The sequence below is a fragment of the Apium graveolens genome, chromosome 4 (genome assembly GCF_009905375.1).
Source record: "Apium graveolens cultivar Ventura chromosome 4, ASM990537v1, whole genome shotgun sequence".
NCBI lineage: Eukaryota > Viridiplantae > Streptophyta > Magnoliopsida > Apiales > Apiaceae > Apium > Apium graveolens.
Genome location: NC_133650.1, coordinates 85,668,474 through 85,682,821, shown reverse-complemented (window position 1 = coordinate 85,682,821; position 14,348 = coordinate 85,668,474). Strand labels below are relative to the sequence as shown.

Sequence of the window (14,348 nt, the reverse complement as noted above, 5' to 3'; positions counted from 1 at the left end):
GCAACACAATTTAACTTATCAAGAATACTTTCAGAGATAAAAGATCTAGTTGCTCCAGAATCTATCAAAACTTTTACTTCTACTGAGTTTATAACAAGCATACCTGCTACCACGTCCACCTCTTGCACCGCATCTTTCATTGTCATGTTAAAGGTTCTAGCTCTGGGTTAAGCTGATGGTGCTGGAAGATACGGCGGTCCAGCAATTCTGAGAACATTAGCCTTCTGCATAGGCTCCTTACAATTCCTGGCCATATGGCCCACTTTGCCACACTTGAAACAAGCTAAATCAGGCTTCCTTACTCCACTTGGACATTTTGAAGAATAATGCCCCTTCTGGTTGCACTTATAACACGTTATATCCAGCTTATTACACCTCCCCGGGTGTCTCTTTCCACAGTTCCTGCATTCTTGCATCTGAGGTCTGCTATCCTTCCCCGGTTGACCAGCTTTCTGGAAACGGTTCTTCTGAGCTCCATTCCCGGGTCTAAACTTCTGGAACTTTTGGTTCTGACCTCCACCATTCTTCCCAAACTTCCCTCTGAACTTTGAGCTTCCTTGCTCTTGCTCAGAGCTTTTAAACTTCCTCTTTCTTCCTTCATTTTCTCTTCGAGCAGCTTCCTGCTCACCTTCCACTATCATTGCTTTTTGAACCAATGCAGCATAGTTCTTAATCTCCAACATTGCTATTTGACTTCTAATCCACGGCTTGAGTCCATGCTGGAACCTCTTAGCCTTCTTCGCTTCCGTATTCACGTACTCAGGTACGAACCTTGACAATTCTGAAAACTTCACTTCATATTCTGCTACCGACATTTCTTCCTGCCTAAGATCCAGAAATTTCATCTCCAATTGATCTTGCATATAGCTTGGCAAATACTTTTCCAGAAACATCTCGGTAAACTTCTCCCAAGATAAGTCTTTGCCTTCCAACAACGTCTTAGAAGACTCCCACCAGAAACTTGCTTCATCTTTCAAATAATAACTTGCGTACTGAGCTTTCTTATCATCCTTAACTTCTGCTAACTCAAAGGCTTTTTCCAACTCTCTTAACCATGACTGAGCTTTAATCGGGTCTGGCAAACCTAAGAACTCTGGGGGATGAACAGATTGAAAGTGCTTGAAATTTCCAACTTTAGGGGCCACTGGTTGTTGTAAAAGCTGAGCAAGTCTGCTCATCATAGTGGTTTCTAGGTTTATTTCTGGGTCTTGGGTGGGAATTTCTTTTTGGTGATCTGGTGAGTTGGCCATTTCTTACAAACCTGATTGAGCAATTATTTAGCAAAACGATAGCATGGCATGTATATATAACAACAATTTCTATGAAATCTCTTTTGTGGGTTTTAAGTTTTACCCAATTTGCACATGCAATCCTTATTACTACATAATTCTCATATCAGTGTTGTTTTACCATGGCACGGAATAGGGTTTTATGAATTTAAAACATGGTTGTACGAAAACATGGTTGTATTAAAGCATGGCATTGAGAACAGTTTATAAGATAATCAAGGTGCACAATGGAAAGCAATGACAATAGAATTATTTAATCAAAGGGTACATAGAGAATATTCTGGATATTAAGGTTCTGAAACAAGGTACAATAAATAGCAGGGTTAAACAGAGGAAAAACTGGAAAACATCCCCCTATCTACCCCTAACTTCCAACTACTATCACTACAACACTGGTCTGAAATACAACAAGATAAATGAAAAAGGGATCCCGGCATCTGACCAAGTATCCCAAAGCCTACCGGCGTTAAAAAACAACAACAATATACGGGCTCAACCAACAGTCCCGTCTAATCATCTAGAATCTCTCTCAACACAACCAACATCCAGCGAATGATCTTATGCAGCCTCCGGGCCTCAGCATCAGCATCACTAGTGGATGGTCGCTCATCCAATCTCCTCATGGCAACCTGCTCCGCCATCTTCACCCGAGCTCGCCACTCATCATCCATAACAGAAGCACTCTGCCTAGACTCTCTGGCTAGTCTATCCACCAAAGCTCCCAACTCAGGAATGTTGTACATAAAGTCTCGGTCCTGGGCTAACTTGCCACCAAACTGATAGGAACAGTCTTAGGCATCTCGGACTCTGGCTCAGGGGCAAGGGTCTCTGAATCAGGCCTCAAGGGTGAAATCTGCATGGGGATCTCACTACTCTCAGAAGGGTCCTCCTCTGGGTCTGAACTAACATACACAGGCTCCTCTGGAGAGGGTGGAATGGGGTCCACAGGGGTACCAGTCAAACTAATCTCTGAGTCTAAGTCACTACGACTACTAGGATCCTGAGAGAAAACACAAAACAGCAACCAAGAAACAATGTTAGGGTTAAATAAAGCTTCCAGCTAACTCACACCCTAACTCTAGTTTCCGCTTTACCAATAAACACTTTCCTTAGACTATACCTAATAGTCTAACTCAACTCTATATGAGTCGAACTCTCTCGCGATATAGATATATTCCCAAAATACCCCTTTTTAAATCCTAACTTGTCTCAGGGACTAGATCCTGTAGCTCTGATACCAACTTGTGACGCCCTCAATCTCGGGGTTAGGTAATGAGGACTCACACATCTCTAATCTAATAATTAAATATGCATAAATCCCGATTAACTACTAACAAGATCAACAGGATAAAGTATGAGACAAGATCACAACTACCAATCATAAAATATAACTTACAAACCCAAAATATTATTAGATAACCAACATCGATTCCGGCTGGGAACCGACAGATAACCCATTGTATCTTTATACACTTCTCTCTAGGCGCGAGCTCACTCATGATTACCACTACCTGCTCTGGCAACCGGAAGCCCTCAACACGGTAGGGACCACCAGGTACGCTCTTACGAGCAGTGCGCCTAAGCCTGGCCATCTTCTTGCTTAACTGCCATGGTTAGATTAAGACAAAATAAATGAGTATAAAACTCAGCAAGTAACTATATAGCAGTTATACAATATCAAATCACAATATGCTTTAACAAACTAGGGCATTCTACTTTATTTAATCTAGGTGGCAGATTTCCATCTTTTTGGGTTAAGGAAAGGTTTCTGAAGAATAGTATGGGGCTTTCAAGGAACAAGGCTCAAAGCAGGACGAAAGCCGACATTCATCACAAATCATTATAGGATCAAAATAGATCTTTTGATAAAGGAAAGCAACAGTATTTCAAGATATAGAATCAATCATATGATCAACAATTTCAACAATCAGGGTTCTCGAGCTTTAAGCTCCACAATAACATAATCAACCCTTTTCAAGGCAATATAAACAATTTTCATTTTCAAAATCAATTTACTGAACAAAAGTTTCAGTTCCCTTTTAAATAATCAATTAGAACCCTTGATTGGATCACTTTATCTTTCCATTTCATTATATACGAGTGATCAGCCCGTATCGACCTCCATTCCGGTCTTTAAGGTACCAATTGACATAATTTCAGCCTTAAGTTGGACTAGCCCCGCTAGCCTCTTACCATGACTGGACTAGTCCCACTAGCCTCTTACGTCCCAATCCAATCCATCAGGAATTCATTTGGAAAACCTTGAGTTGGAAAAACAAGTAGGTTCTCAAAAATTCATTTTATCATTACCAAGCATTTGAAATCATTCAGACTTTTTTTCAAGTCGAAACTCATTCTTAATTCAGATTTTAAGGAAATAAAGTTCAGGGAGTGATTCAAAGATACGCAAGGAACAATTCATAAGAATTCTGTATCAAAGATAACAAAGCACTAAATTAGAAGGATCATCATTGATTTAGGGATCAATAGGGTGATCAAGAGAAACAGGATATCATTAAACAGGGTTAACAAGGATAATTAAAAGGTTCAATATAATTCATGGCTTAATAGGTAACTTGAACAGAAAAGACAGATTATCAAAGGGTGAAATCAATAGGCTTATCAATAACGGGTTATCAAGAACAAGGGTACTTCAAATCAATATCAGGGTTTCATAAAACGAGGGTTTCATACTTAAACAGTTCAATACTCTACATGGTATGAACAACATTCTCGTTATAACCATTTACACAAGTAATCAGAGTTACTTGCCTAAATTTGCTTTCCTGAAGGTTGAACTACTGCCACCTAGTAAATCATTTCCTTTCCTAGCCTGAATGCCCTCACGCTCCGAATCAACAATAAAACCAAAATCTTAATCAGATTCTCAACTCTCGTTCCCGGAGCGATCACTCTAAACAATAACTCGATTATATCTTTGACTCGAGTATACGAATATAGCTTATACATATAAGCACATAGCACATAGCATATAGCATATCCCTTTCTCGTAACTTTTATACCCTTATATACTTAACAATCAAAGCGTACTCGCTTAACCTTGGCTATTTCTCAAATCACACTAATATAACTCGTACGAGTACAAGATTTATTCGTAACCAAATATTTACGTCCATAACTATCACTTATATCTTTTAAAATCATTCAACTTAGTTCCCTTTTTCCTTTGTTCCTTAATTCGAACCACATGCTGCAATTAAGCAAACAAATTCATAGATATTCATTTATACACTTTCAATCATCCTTATGATCATCAAAATCAAGTTTTTGACTCTTAATCCCTATGGCCTATTTGGCCTTATCACACAAAATCAATCAAATACGTACTTTAAATCACATAACCACATAACTCATTCAAAAACCATTAAAGAATCATTCACCTTTCTTTAAATCATAAAAATTCGAACCATGATTATATATATATACAATCAAATTTCTCAAAATTACACCATGCATCCTTAATCATAGCATAATCCAACAATTAAACTAACATCTCATTTTATCAACAATAATTCGAACCAAATCATACATACATGCTTGCATGTAATTCAATTTCAACTCATCATTATATCAAACACTTCATTTTTATCAAGTACACCAAGTAAATTCCTTAACACAATCGAATTTCACCTAAATCACAACATGCATCCACTTATTCATCAAATTAACCCCTTTTTAACTAAATTCCCATTCGGCAAAAACTCAAATTTATATCTCAAGGACAAATCAATGACATGCATATCTTGATCTTCTTTAAAACTAACATGCAATCACTTTTATGCCATATAAACTTAGTATTTACCAAGATTATCTCACAAAAATCAAATTCCTCTTCTTAATTAGCAAAAACCCGAAGCAAAAATCCACATGCAAACCTTAATTTTTGATTTTCTAAGCAACAATCATTTGCACACATTCATTTACTTCCTAACACAATCAATGGAATCATTTTATCAAGCACACACTCGATTTTCATCAAAGAAACAAAACCCTTTTTCAAATCTTCAAGAAATCATAACATGCAATGCTAAAATCAAGTGATCACACCATGGAAAATCCACCGGCTCTCCTTTGGATCATGGCCGGTGGTGGCCGAACTTGAGAGAGCCCATAACGGGTCTCTTCTCGAGTTTATGACCTCCAAACATGCTTGAATTCACTCTCATGGTTATGCATCAAGAAATGGTTTTTCTTGAACACTACCATAGTGATTAACCAACAAAAATTTTATAATTACTTACATGCAAATAGGAATCGAAGTGCATACCGAAAATAACAACTAAAGGTAGCAATATCTTTGTGTTTGAGTATGTTTTGATGGTTGCATGCAAGTGAGAGAGGTGAGAGATGAGAGAGCCGAGAGAGAGTGTGAGAGGGAGAGAGGAAAGAAAAGAGAAGAGAGGAAAGAGTGAGTGCACGGGAAAGAAAAAGAAAATGGGGGAGGGAGGGGTGATTTTATACTCCACCAATGTAAGGGCAAAATGGTAATCTATTAATTCCTTTTTGGCTCACACATTCTTTCTCTTTTTACTCAAATACAACAAAATTCAAATATAAAATATATCTCTTTCGGAAAGTCGAGAATTATCGAAAATTACAATTTTAACACGTAGGTCTCGAAATTAGCTTTTTATCCATTACTCATAATAAGAATTTGAGCGAACGGTTGATTTTATATGAATTTCACAAACTTGCTTTAATAAATACATTTTTCACATAAAATCAATTTAAAAATGCAAAGATCAACTATCAAATTCACTCATCATTTTTAAAAAGTCTCTAGGACCATTACGAAGATAACAAAACAAATCCCATGTTTTTATCTTACTCGAATGATTTTATAAAAATGCGCGAAGGTTAATTAAACCTTTATTTAAATCACGTAATTCCTTTAAAATTCACAAAATTGACACAGAACACATAGGCATGCACACAGTCAAGCAATCACACATATACAGTCACATAACGACTCAGGTCTGATCATAGAATCTATCCCTCTTTAATCTTTATCCTCTTTTACGCGTACCGGGTCACGTTCAGCCTGACGGCCCGACGCTCAGCGTTTCGATTACGCTTCTCAACGTCTTTACCAATCAAAACGTCACTTAGGACGAAATACTTTATTTACTCATTCATTTCATTCAATCACACATAATTCACATTTTATATTCTTTAACTCCATATTAGGGCGGGTTCCGTTCTACCTGACGGTCCGACACTACAGCTTATCTTTTAAGCTGACTCTTTAAATTAGAACGTTTTTTATCCACGCTCCTAAACTCTAGTATACAGATAAGACAAATAATCATCACTTAGCCACATAATTATAATCACATCACATAACACTTATCTTATTCACTTAATTACGTCGCAAAATTCTCAGTCGTCACACTTTGCATTCATCTCTAACCGCACAATCTTACAAAATCTAAGGGCACTTATACAGGTCTCCAGGGTCTCCAAATAATATTGGTCTCCACTGAACCCAACTCTACATACATATTCAATTTATGTATCTCAAATTTGAAAATAATAAACTGTATATATAAAAATTTAGCAAATTGTATGCATCCTCTAAATATAGTTAACACTATTTATTATTAAAAGGTTAATTAAAACTTTTACTTATTAAGATAGAACCGAAAAAATTTGGTCAGTAACTTATTAAAATATTAATAAATTTAATCATAAATAATATAAATTTAGTAATTTACAATGATACTAAATTAGTATCATCGGGTTGATTTAACTTTGTATTAACTATTATTTGAATAAGAATGATTTAATAATGAAAATTTTTAAATGTGAAGTTTTTAAAAATTAAAAAAAATGACACTACTAGGCACCCCGGAGATTTCGTAGATTGTGAAATGTACATAAATGATAAGTTTAGTAAAAGAAATTTTGTATTAATTCCAAGATGATATTAAAATATATTGTAAGAATTGTTTATTTTATAAATAGAAAATACGATGAACAAAACTATGAAAGGGGCAAGTGGGCACAATTTTGTACATAAATTAAATTAAACCAAGCATACTTAGTATATATCGCGTATAAGAGGGTGTTGGGGAGACTAAAATGTACGCATTCTTTCATTCATTTGTCTTCCCTTCATTCACAAGAATGAAATAAAGAGACTGTTTTTAGAAAATACCCCCGCTTCTGTGTACGTGCAAGATGAGAGAAGTGTAAATAAAGAAACGTCATATATAATATATAGAAATAGAACCAATAACCATTTCAAACAAATAAAAATTATATCAAATAATTCAAAAAGTAATTGAGACAAATTTTAACCCATGATATTTTTCACATTAAATTTATCTAAATGTATACACAATTTCCACTCAACCGTGACTCGAATGCCCACATTTTAAAAATTTTAACATAAACGGGATGAGAAAATGCAATGTCAAAAATAGTGACGAGTACAATGAAAATTATCTTCCAAATTCTCACGATAAAAATTTCATCCTGCTTATCTGCCTCTTCTTGATTGCATTCGTTCCTCCACCCCTCCCTTCTCTGCTTTTCTGCTTAATGATTACACTTCTAAACTTGCATAACCTTATGTTTCTAACTGCCCCATAATTTTAATTTCAATTATGTATGATGACGTTCATGCATGGAAATTATGATGTATACCATGACATGATAAGAACAAAAGAAAAAAAAATTTGATTCTTTCCACAACTTATTAGTGATAAACATCTATGGCAATATATACGTGTGTATATATATGTGTGTGATAGAGAAATTTGATTTGGAATACTTGATTTTAATTGCTATAATAGGTACTTTTCTTTGAGTAAATTGTCTGGCGTTGGTATTAATAATTAGTATGGGTTAGTGCCGATCGGTTTGAAATTGGTCTGGTTTGAACTGATCTGGTTTGGTTTTTATTTTCAAAAAAATCGGTTTTTCTGATTCGGTTAAAAAAAGAAAAAAAAAACGAAACAAATAAATCAGTGAACACCCTGGCCCCGAGTGAGTTAACATCTTGTATATTTTACTCAAACTAGTATCCTTCTGTAAGATTTTGAAAGCTTAAATCATACTAAGAGACTTTTTTTTCTTTGACATGAATTCTACAGAATTATACAAAATAATTTAATCCTTTGCGCTAATGCGATTTTTCATAATAATAAAATGTCCAATTCAGGCTGAGCTTCAATTAAATGGTGACATAAAAAGAGGAGACATGACTTTAGGTGGAAGGAATTACGACCCATTTCTGTACAATTTGCGTTGCAAAGCCCAAGCTAAGCTAGATCTCCGAGTCCATCTTTTGTCTTTATTGCCTTAGTAGATACATGTTCCCATAAATATATGCTTCCATTTTTTCAACTTAAACCTTTATTACATAAAAAGTGCACTATTTATAAGATCACCTTACTATCTGAATAGAGATGAAATAAGGAGGACATATATTTTCTTTAACCTTAAATTAGGATTGAGAAATGAAATGCCCATTGCTATTGGCCACATTCATAAATACAAAAATACAATGTGAATGGAAGACAACGGTCGTTTCTTAATTACTCTAAAACCCAATTTCTTAACAACTTAATAAAGAACTCGGAGGAGGAAATTAAAAGACAAGTTAAGGGAATGCCGAGCTATAAAAAAATTTATAGTATGTTATCGTAATTCTTTTTGTTTTAACGACGACCTAAAAGCCAAATATGAAGGCCAAAATATGGGTTGCATTTCAACTTTTAAATCAAAGTAATTGCTATTTAAAATTTAGTATTCACACCCATCCACTTGCCCCAAAAAAATTCATCGTCCACTGTCATGGATTCCCGATATTCATTTTGAAAAAATCTGTTAAGTGTATTTTTATTTGTGCTTATTGGTAAGTGATTTATAATCTTGTGAAACGTGTAATATTAAAATTTGTAGCGTTTTTCTTAAAAATGACGAGTTAATCTTCAAAATGTTATTACATAAATAAGAAAAAGGATAATTTAATAGTTTTCCTCCTAATAATACAATAATGTAAAGAGTATTGATAGGGTATAAGAGACCCGGATATGCGTCAACCTGGACTAAAGGAATACAGGCTCAACTAACCTGCTAAGACCCCCCATCCCAGGCCAATCAAGCATTGGAGCCCAGGCCCGGGTCCATCCTATTACCCGGATCCGGATCCACCTGCATACCCGGATCTGGATCAGGGCTAAGACTACCGTGAAGGAGGTCCCAGAAAACACATGCACATCCCACAACCCGCCAAGGAAGGGTACGTGGGCACGTGACTATGACAGCTATCAACAACCAACACACCAGACAAGCACGGCGCGTGTCAGAAGGCCGTTAGGACACTCTGGAGGTGGTCCTCCCCTGGACACGTGTAAGCAGTCCACCCAAGCCAGGCGTCCTCCGCTCCCAAGATCCAACGACCCAGATTTAGAGGTAACTACCCCTAAACCCTACCTTGGGGCTATATATACCCCCAAGGCTGAAGGGTTTAGGGGTTGGAAAAAATACACACTCTTGCACACTCACACTCTCTCACATATCCATTCACATACACAGCAGCCTCTCTATTACATACATACATCTTCATCTTCTCCAAAATCCTGTTCTTATTCTCTCTCCGGAGGCGTCGTGGGAGCCAAACCCCCCTTCCGGTGTTGTTTTGCAGGCGCCCAACCAGCAGCTACACCTCATCCATACCCAGAAGGTCCAGGAACGGCGTCGAACGGAGCCGCCCACTCATCGGAGTTATCATTTGGCGCTAGAAGGAGGGGGCTCCATCCTTGGGTCTCGGTGCCCCTGGATTCATCTTTATCAGCAAACTCTTGAGAGAGTCCACTTTTAAGCCTGTAAGAAAACAAGCAACCAAACCCTTTCTTGAATATGAATGTTCATTTTAGCAACGTTTATGTGAGCTCGTTACTTTAGGCCACGTTTGTGTGAGTCCGCTCTTGTTTGTTAAGTTTTGGTTGTTTAGGGTTTGATAATCTTGATAGTCTTGAAACCTGGGGTTTAATAGTCTTGGTAATTTTAAAACCCAAAACTGTTTTAGCTTGCTTATTTTCTTTTGTGTTCTAGAGCCTGCTGTTCTTGTTTGGTATTGTTGTTAGAAAAGCCCAGAAAGTTTGTTTGCTGTTATTCTGGAAAATTTTTATAGTCTTCAAAAAAGCAATCTCAGATCCACATTTGTAGCCTCAAATCTTGGTCAGTTGTTTGTACAATTGTGGTAATGGCAAGAGCAGGAAAAAGTACGGCTGGTAGGCCCTCCGCCAGTACCCATATTCAGGATCAAGACCCCTCTCAAGTTTAAGAACCTGGAGGAGACAGGGAGACCTTCCAGGAGCAACCACTGACGCAGCATACCCCGGTCAGGGATGCTAGAAATGTCATAGAGCTCAATCAGTACAAGTACACCAATGTTCCAGTTGCAGAGGAACATATGGCTAACTTAACAAAGCCATGGCTAAATAATTAGAATTATTTTAATTCTAATTATTGGGCCGATCAATTCTAATTCTAATTGATATTGAAGTCAACTTCCTCTATTACTTTACCAATTTCAATTCTATTTTATATCGAACTCTATGTTCTTATAATTTATATTAAATTTAACTTCTTATACCAATTTATATTTTAATTCATATTGAGTTCTATATTATTCTAATTTGTTATTTCAGACTAAATTAATAAGCAAACTATATATTATTAAAATTTAGTTGATATGTCATATGAATCAGGCTAAGATAAAATAATAATACTATCAGTTCTCCTAAAAAAATTATACAAATGAACTTGGATAAACAAAATAATATATTTTATTTATCCAGGATAAAAAAAATATATTATACAATTGATTCAGACTAACACAAAACTAAAATAAAAATACAATTCGACCAAAAAAAAATATATACTAATTATTCTGTCTAAAACAAAATTATCTTATTGTTCAACACCTAAAAAAATTAAAATTAAACTAAAAATAATTAGTTTGATTTGGTCGGTGTATTCTAAAATAAAATAATATAAACCACTGATCCGAGATAAATCAAATTAATATTAGATTAAGTATATTTCATATCCTATTGATTTGAACTAAAAATTAAATTTTAATTAAAACATAAATATTTTTTTAAAAAAATACAGAGAGAACTATCAATAAAACTATATCGTTTAGTCAGTAATATTGGCTTTTTCGAATATCTTTTATACAATTACTGTTAATCGATTAAGTAATCAATATGCTAAAATAATATTTTTTAAGATCCTAACATAATGAAGACACTATATATTTATTCTCAATAAAATAATAATTTCGTTATAATAACATTTTCCTCCTTATCAATGTTATCACTTTAAATAAGTTTAAATGTTCTAAAAAGTTAAGAACATATACGTCTACTAATATAATTATTATGAAGGCATTATCATTTAAAGTTTTAAATAAATAAAATTTAAAATTGAATTTAAATTTTTTTTAAAAATTATATAAAATTAAAAAAAAATATGTGCGATTGGCACGGATTTTAAGCTTAGTAAATTTAAAATTTGGAGACCAAAATATGAAAATAGAGACCAAAATATGAAAATAGAGTTCCGTCCCAGTAATTTACTCATATTACTCAAATCTAAAGTATCGGCTGCGAAGCTATCTAACAAAGTGTGAGGGAATAGAAGGTTAAGAAGAATGGAATAGAAACCCTTACTAAATTTCTATTAGTACTTGTATTGGAGTGCTAAATTGATTGGATATCAGTTAACACAAAACAATTCAAAAAATCATTATTTTAAATTGTTGATATTAGAAGATTACCTTGTCATTTTGTCTTGATTAGGGAGTTAAATTTGATTATAAAACTAAACATTACTACAAATATGTTGAATTTAATATCCCCAGAAGGAGCTAAACTTGTAGTCTCTTGAGATCATAGCGCTGCATTTAAATGAGAGAAGAAACAGAATGGGATTCATAGAGACAGGTGAGCTGCACCAGAAATCTATGGCTTTGACTGAGGTTCCTTGGTTGAGTATAAGACAGAGTATCTTAACTTAATTTTCTTGATACCACAAAAACAACCTTTCTTGTTTCAATCACCCTTGAAGGACGGCTTAAGTTTCGCAAAGAGACCGTTTCCAGGAGACATTTGATAGCTTCTAACTATGCTTACTTGCTAACTGTTTCTATCAAGGCTTGTTGAAAGAGCTACTGCTTCATACCTTATATCACAACGTTTGTTAACTGATTGGATTAGTCTGAGTCCTACATTTGAAGCCTTGAACAGATAGGTGAACGTTTGTTAACTGATTGGATTAGTCTGAATCCTACGCTTGAACAGAAAGGCAAACGAAATATGGAGGACAAGAACGAGACTGTGAAGATTGATGAAGTAATGTTGCCTGGTTTCCGTTTTCATCCTACTGATGAGGAGCTGGTAGGGTTTTATTTGAGGAGGAAGATTCAGCAGAGACCACTTCATATTGAGCTGATCAAGCAAGTGGATATCTACAAGTATGATCCATGGGATCTTCCAAGTAAGAGATACTACATATATTTCCTCTTTTAACACAGTATTTTCTCTCGCGCACACACCCTCTCACGGTCTTTTCACTACTTAAAAACGGGCACCAATAACTACCAGGTCTGGCATCTACTGGGGAGAAAGAAAGCTATTTTTACTGTCCAAGGGATCGGAAATACAGGAATAGTGCCCGACCTAACCGTGTCACTGGAGCTGGATTCTGGAAAGCCACTGGTACTGACAGGCCAATATACTCTTCTGATGGCAGCACCAAATGTATCGGTCTTAAGAAATCTTTAGTCTTCTATAGGGGCAGAGCTGCTAAAGGTATCAAAACAGACTGGATGATGCACGAGTTTAGATTACCTCCTGTTCCTGAGGTAGGAGCACCCAAGAAGTTCCTGGACAAAAGCCTTCCGCCACATGTAAGAAACAGACTGTGTTTTAAAGCATCAAGTTGCTTCTTCGTGTAAAATAACAATGATTTAAATCATGCAGGATTCTTGGGCGATATGTAGGATATTCAAAAAGGCTAACTCTATGGCACAAAGGGCTCTTACACACTCATGGGCATCTCCTTTATCCGGGAACACACCACCAGATATATCTTCAAACTTTACTCAGTTCAGTCCAGAGAACCTGTCTTGCATGACCCAAAATGGATCAATCATTCAATTATGCAATGACCTGCAACACAACTCAGCTGCTAATTTCTCTACCCTTGATATTCCGTCATATAGGACAATCAACTCGGCCAGCTTTTATAAACCATATTCCTTAGAAGTTCCTAATGGAGACCTTAACAATGGCTTTGCACTTTCACCTCCTAATATTTCTCCTCCAAGCACGCAATCTACAGTTGATGTTACTTCCATGTTTTTTGACGTTTCTCCTACTATAATTGTGGATGCTGATAAGAGCACAGAAGGTATACACTATGGAGGACAACAACAGCGCTTCAACAACTTCTCACAAAGTTCACCAGAAGATATGCAGCGGAACAAAGGTCTATGTGAAGTTGATGCAGGCTTAACGAAAAATCATATTCGAAAACATGGAGCCAATCAGTGTGACGACATGCAGTCCATAGGATTTCCTTTCAGTTTGTCATCAAGCTTAGCTGATACATGGAAGCCTAATATGCAATGGGACTCTACTAGTCCAAGTGAAATGTCCTCTACTTATTCTGAAAACTAGCATTTTACTTAACAGTACTATACATGAAACGATGCTACTAGATTTCTACTGGAGCAAAGTTGTAACTTTGCTTGAAATTACCAGAAGTTTACAGGTGTATAGTAGGTGACCTTGTTCTGGTTTATTGTATATATTGCTTTATCTCCGTTTATACATTTAGCGTGCCTTTGTCAGCTTCTCACCTATCCATTTCTTGTTTCACCAAGTCCATGTATCATTCAGATCAGCCTTCATCTAGATGACCGGAAGTGCTGAATGATGTCAGCGTATATGTTAAATTTTAACCAAAAAAACTAAATTTCCAATCCACTGACATCCCATTTTTACTGAATGTCCAATC

General features: G+C 35.7%; 1 protein-coding gene across 1 annotated transcript; it reads left to right on the top strand.

The window, feature by feature from the left end:
- Window positions 1-12,643: 12,643 nt before the first annotated feature.
- LOC141718702 (uncharacterized) lies at window positions 12,644-14,008 on the top strand. Its single transcript, XM_074521080.1, has 3 exons — window positions 12,644-12,824; window positions 12,932-13,236; window positions 13,310-14,008. Exons 1-3 carry the CDS (start codon window positions 12,644-12,646, stop codon window positions 14,006-14,008), a joined length of 1,185 nt encoding a protein of 394 aa, XP_074377181.1.
- The last annotated feature ends 340 nt before the right edge of the window (window positions 14,009-14,348 follow it).

Bases quoted from the DNA above. Each gene is read 5' to 3' on its own strand.
- LOC141718702 (XM_074521080.1), top strand. From the start codon at position 12,644: ATGGAGGACAAGAACGAGACTGTGAAGATTGATGAAGTAATGTTGCCT. The intron at 12,825-12,931 runs GTAAGAGATACT...AATAACTACCAG, and splicing joins TGATCCATGGGATCTTCCAA to GTCTGGCATCTACTGGGGAG. The intron at 13,237-13,309 runs GTAAGAAACAGA...TAAATCATGCAG, and splicing joins ACAAAAGCCTTCCGCCACAT to GATTCTTGGGCGATATGTAG.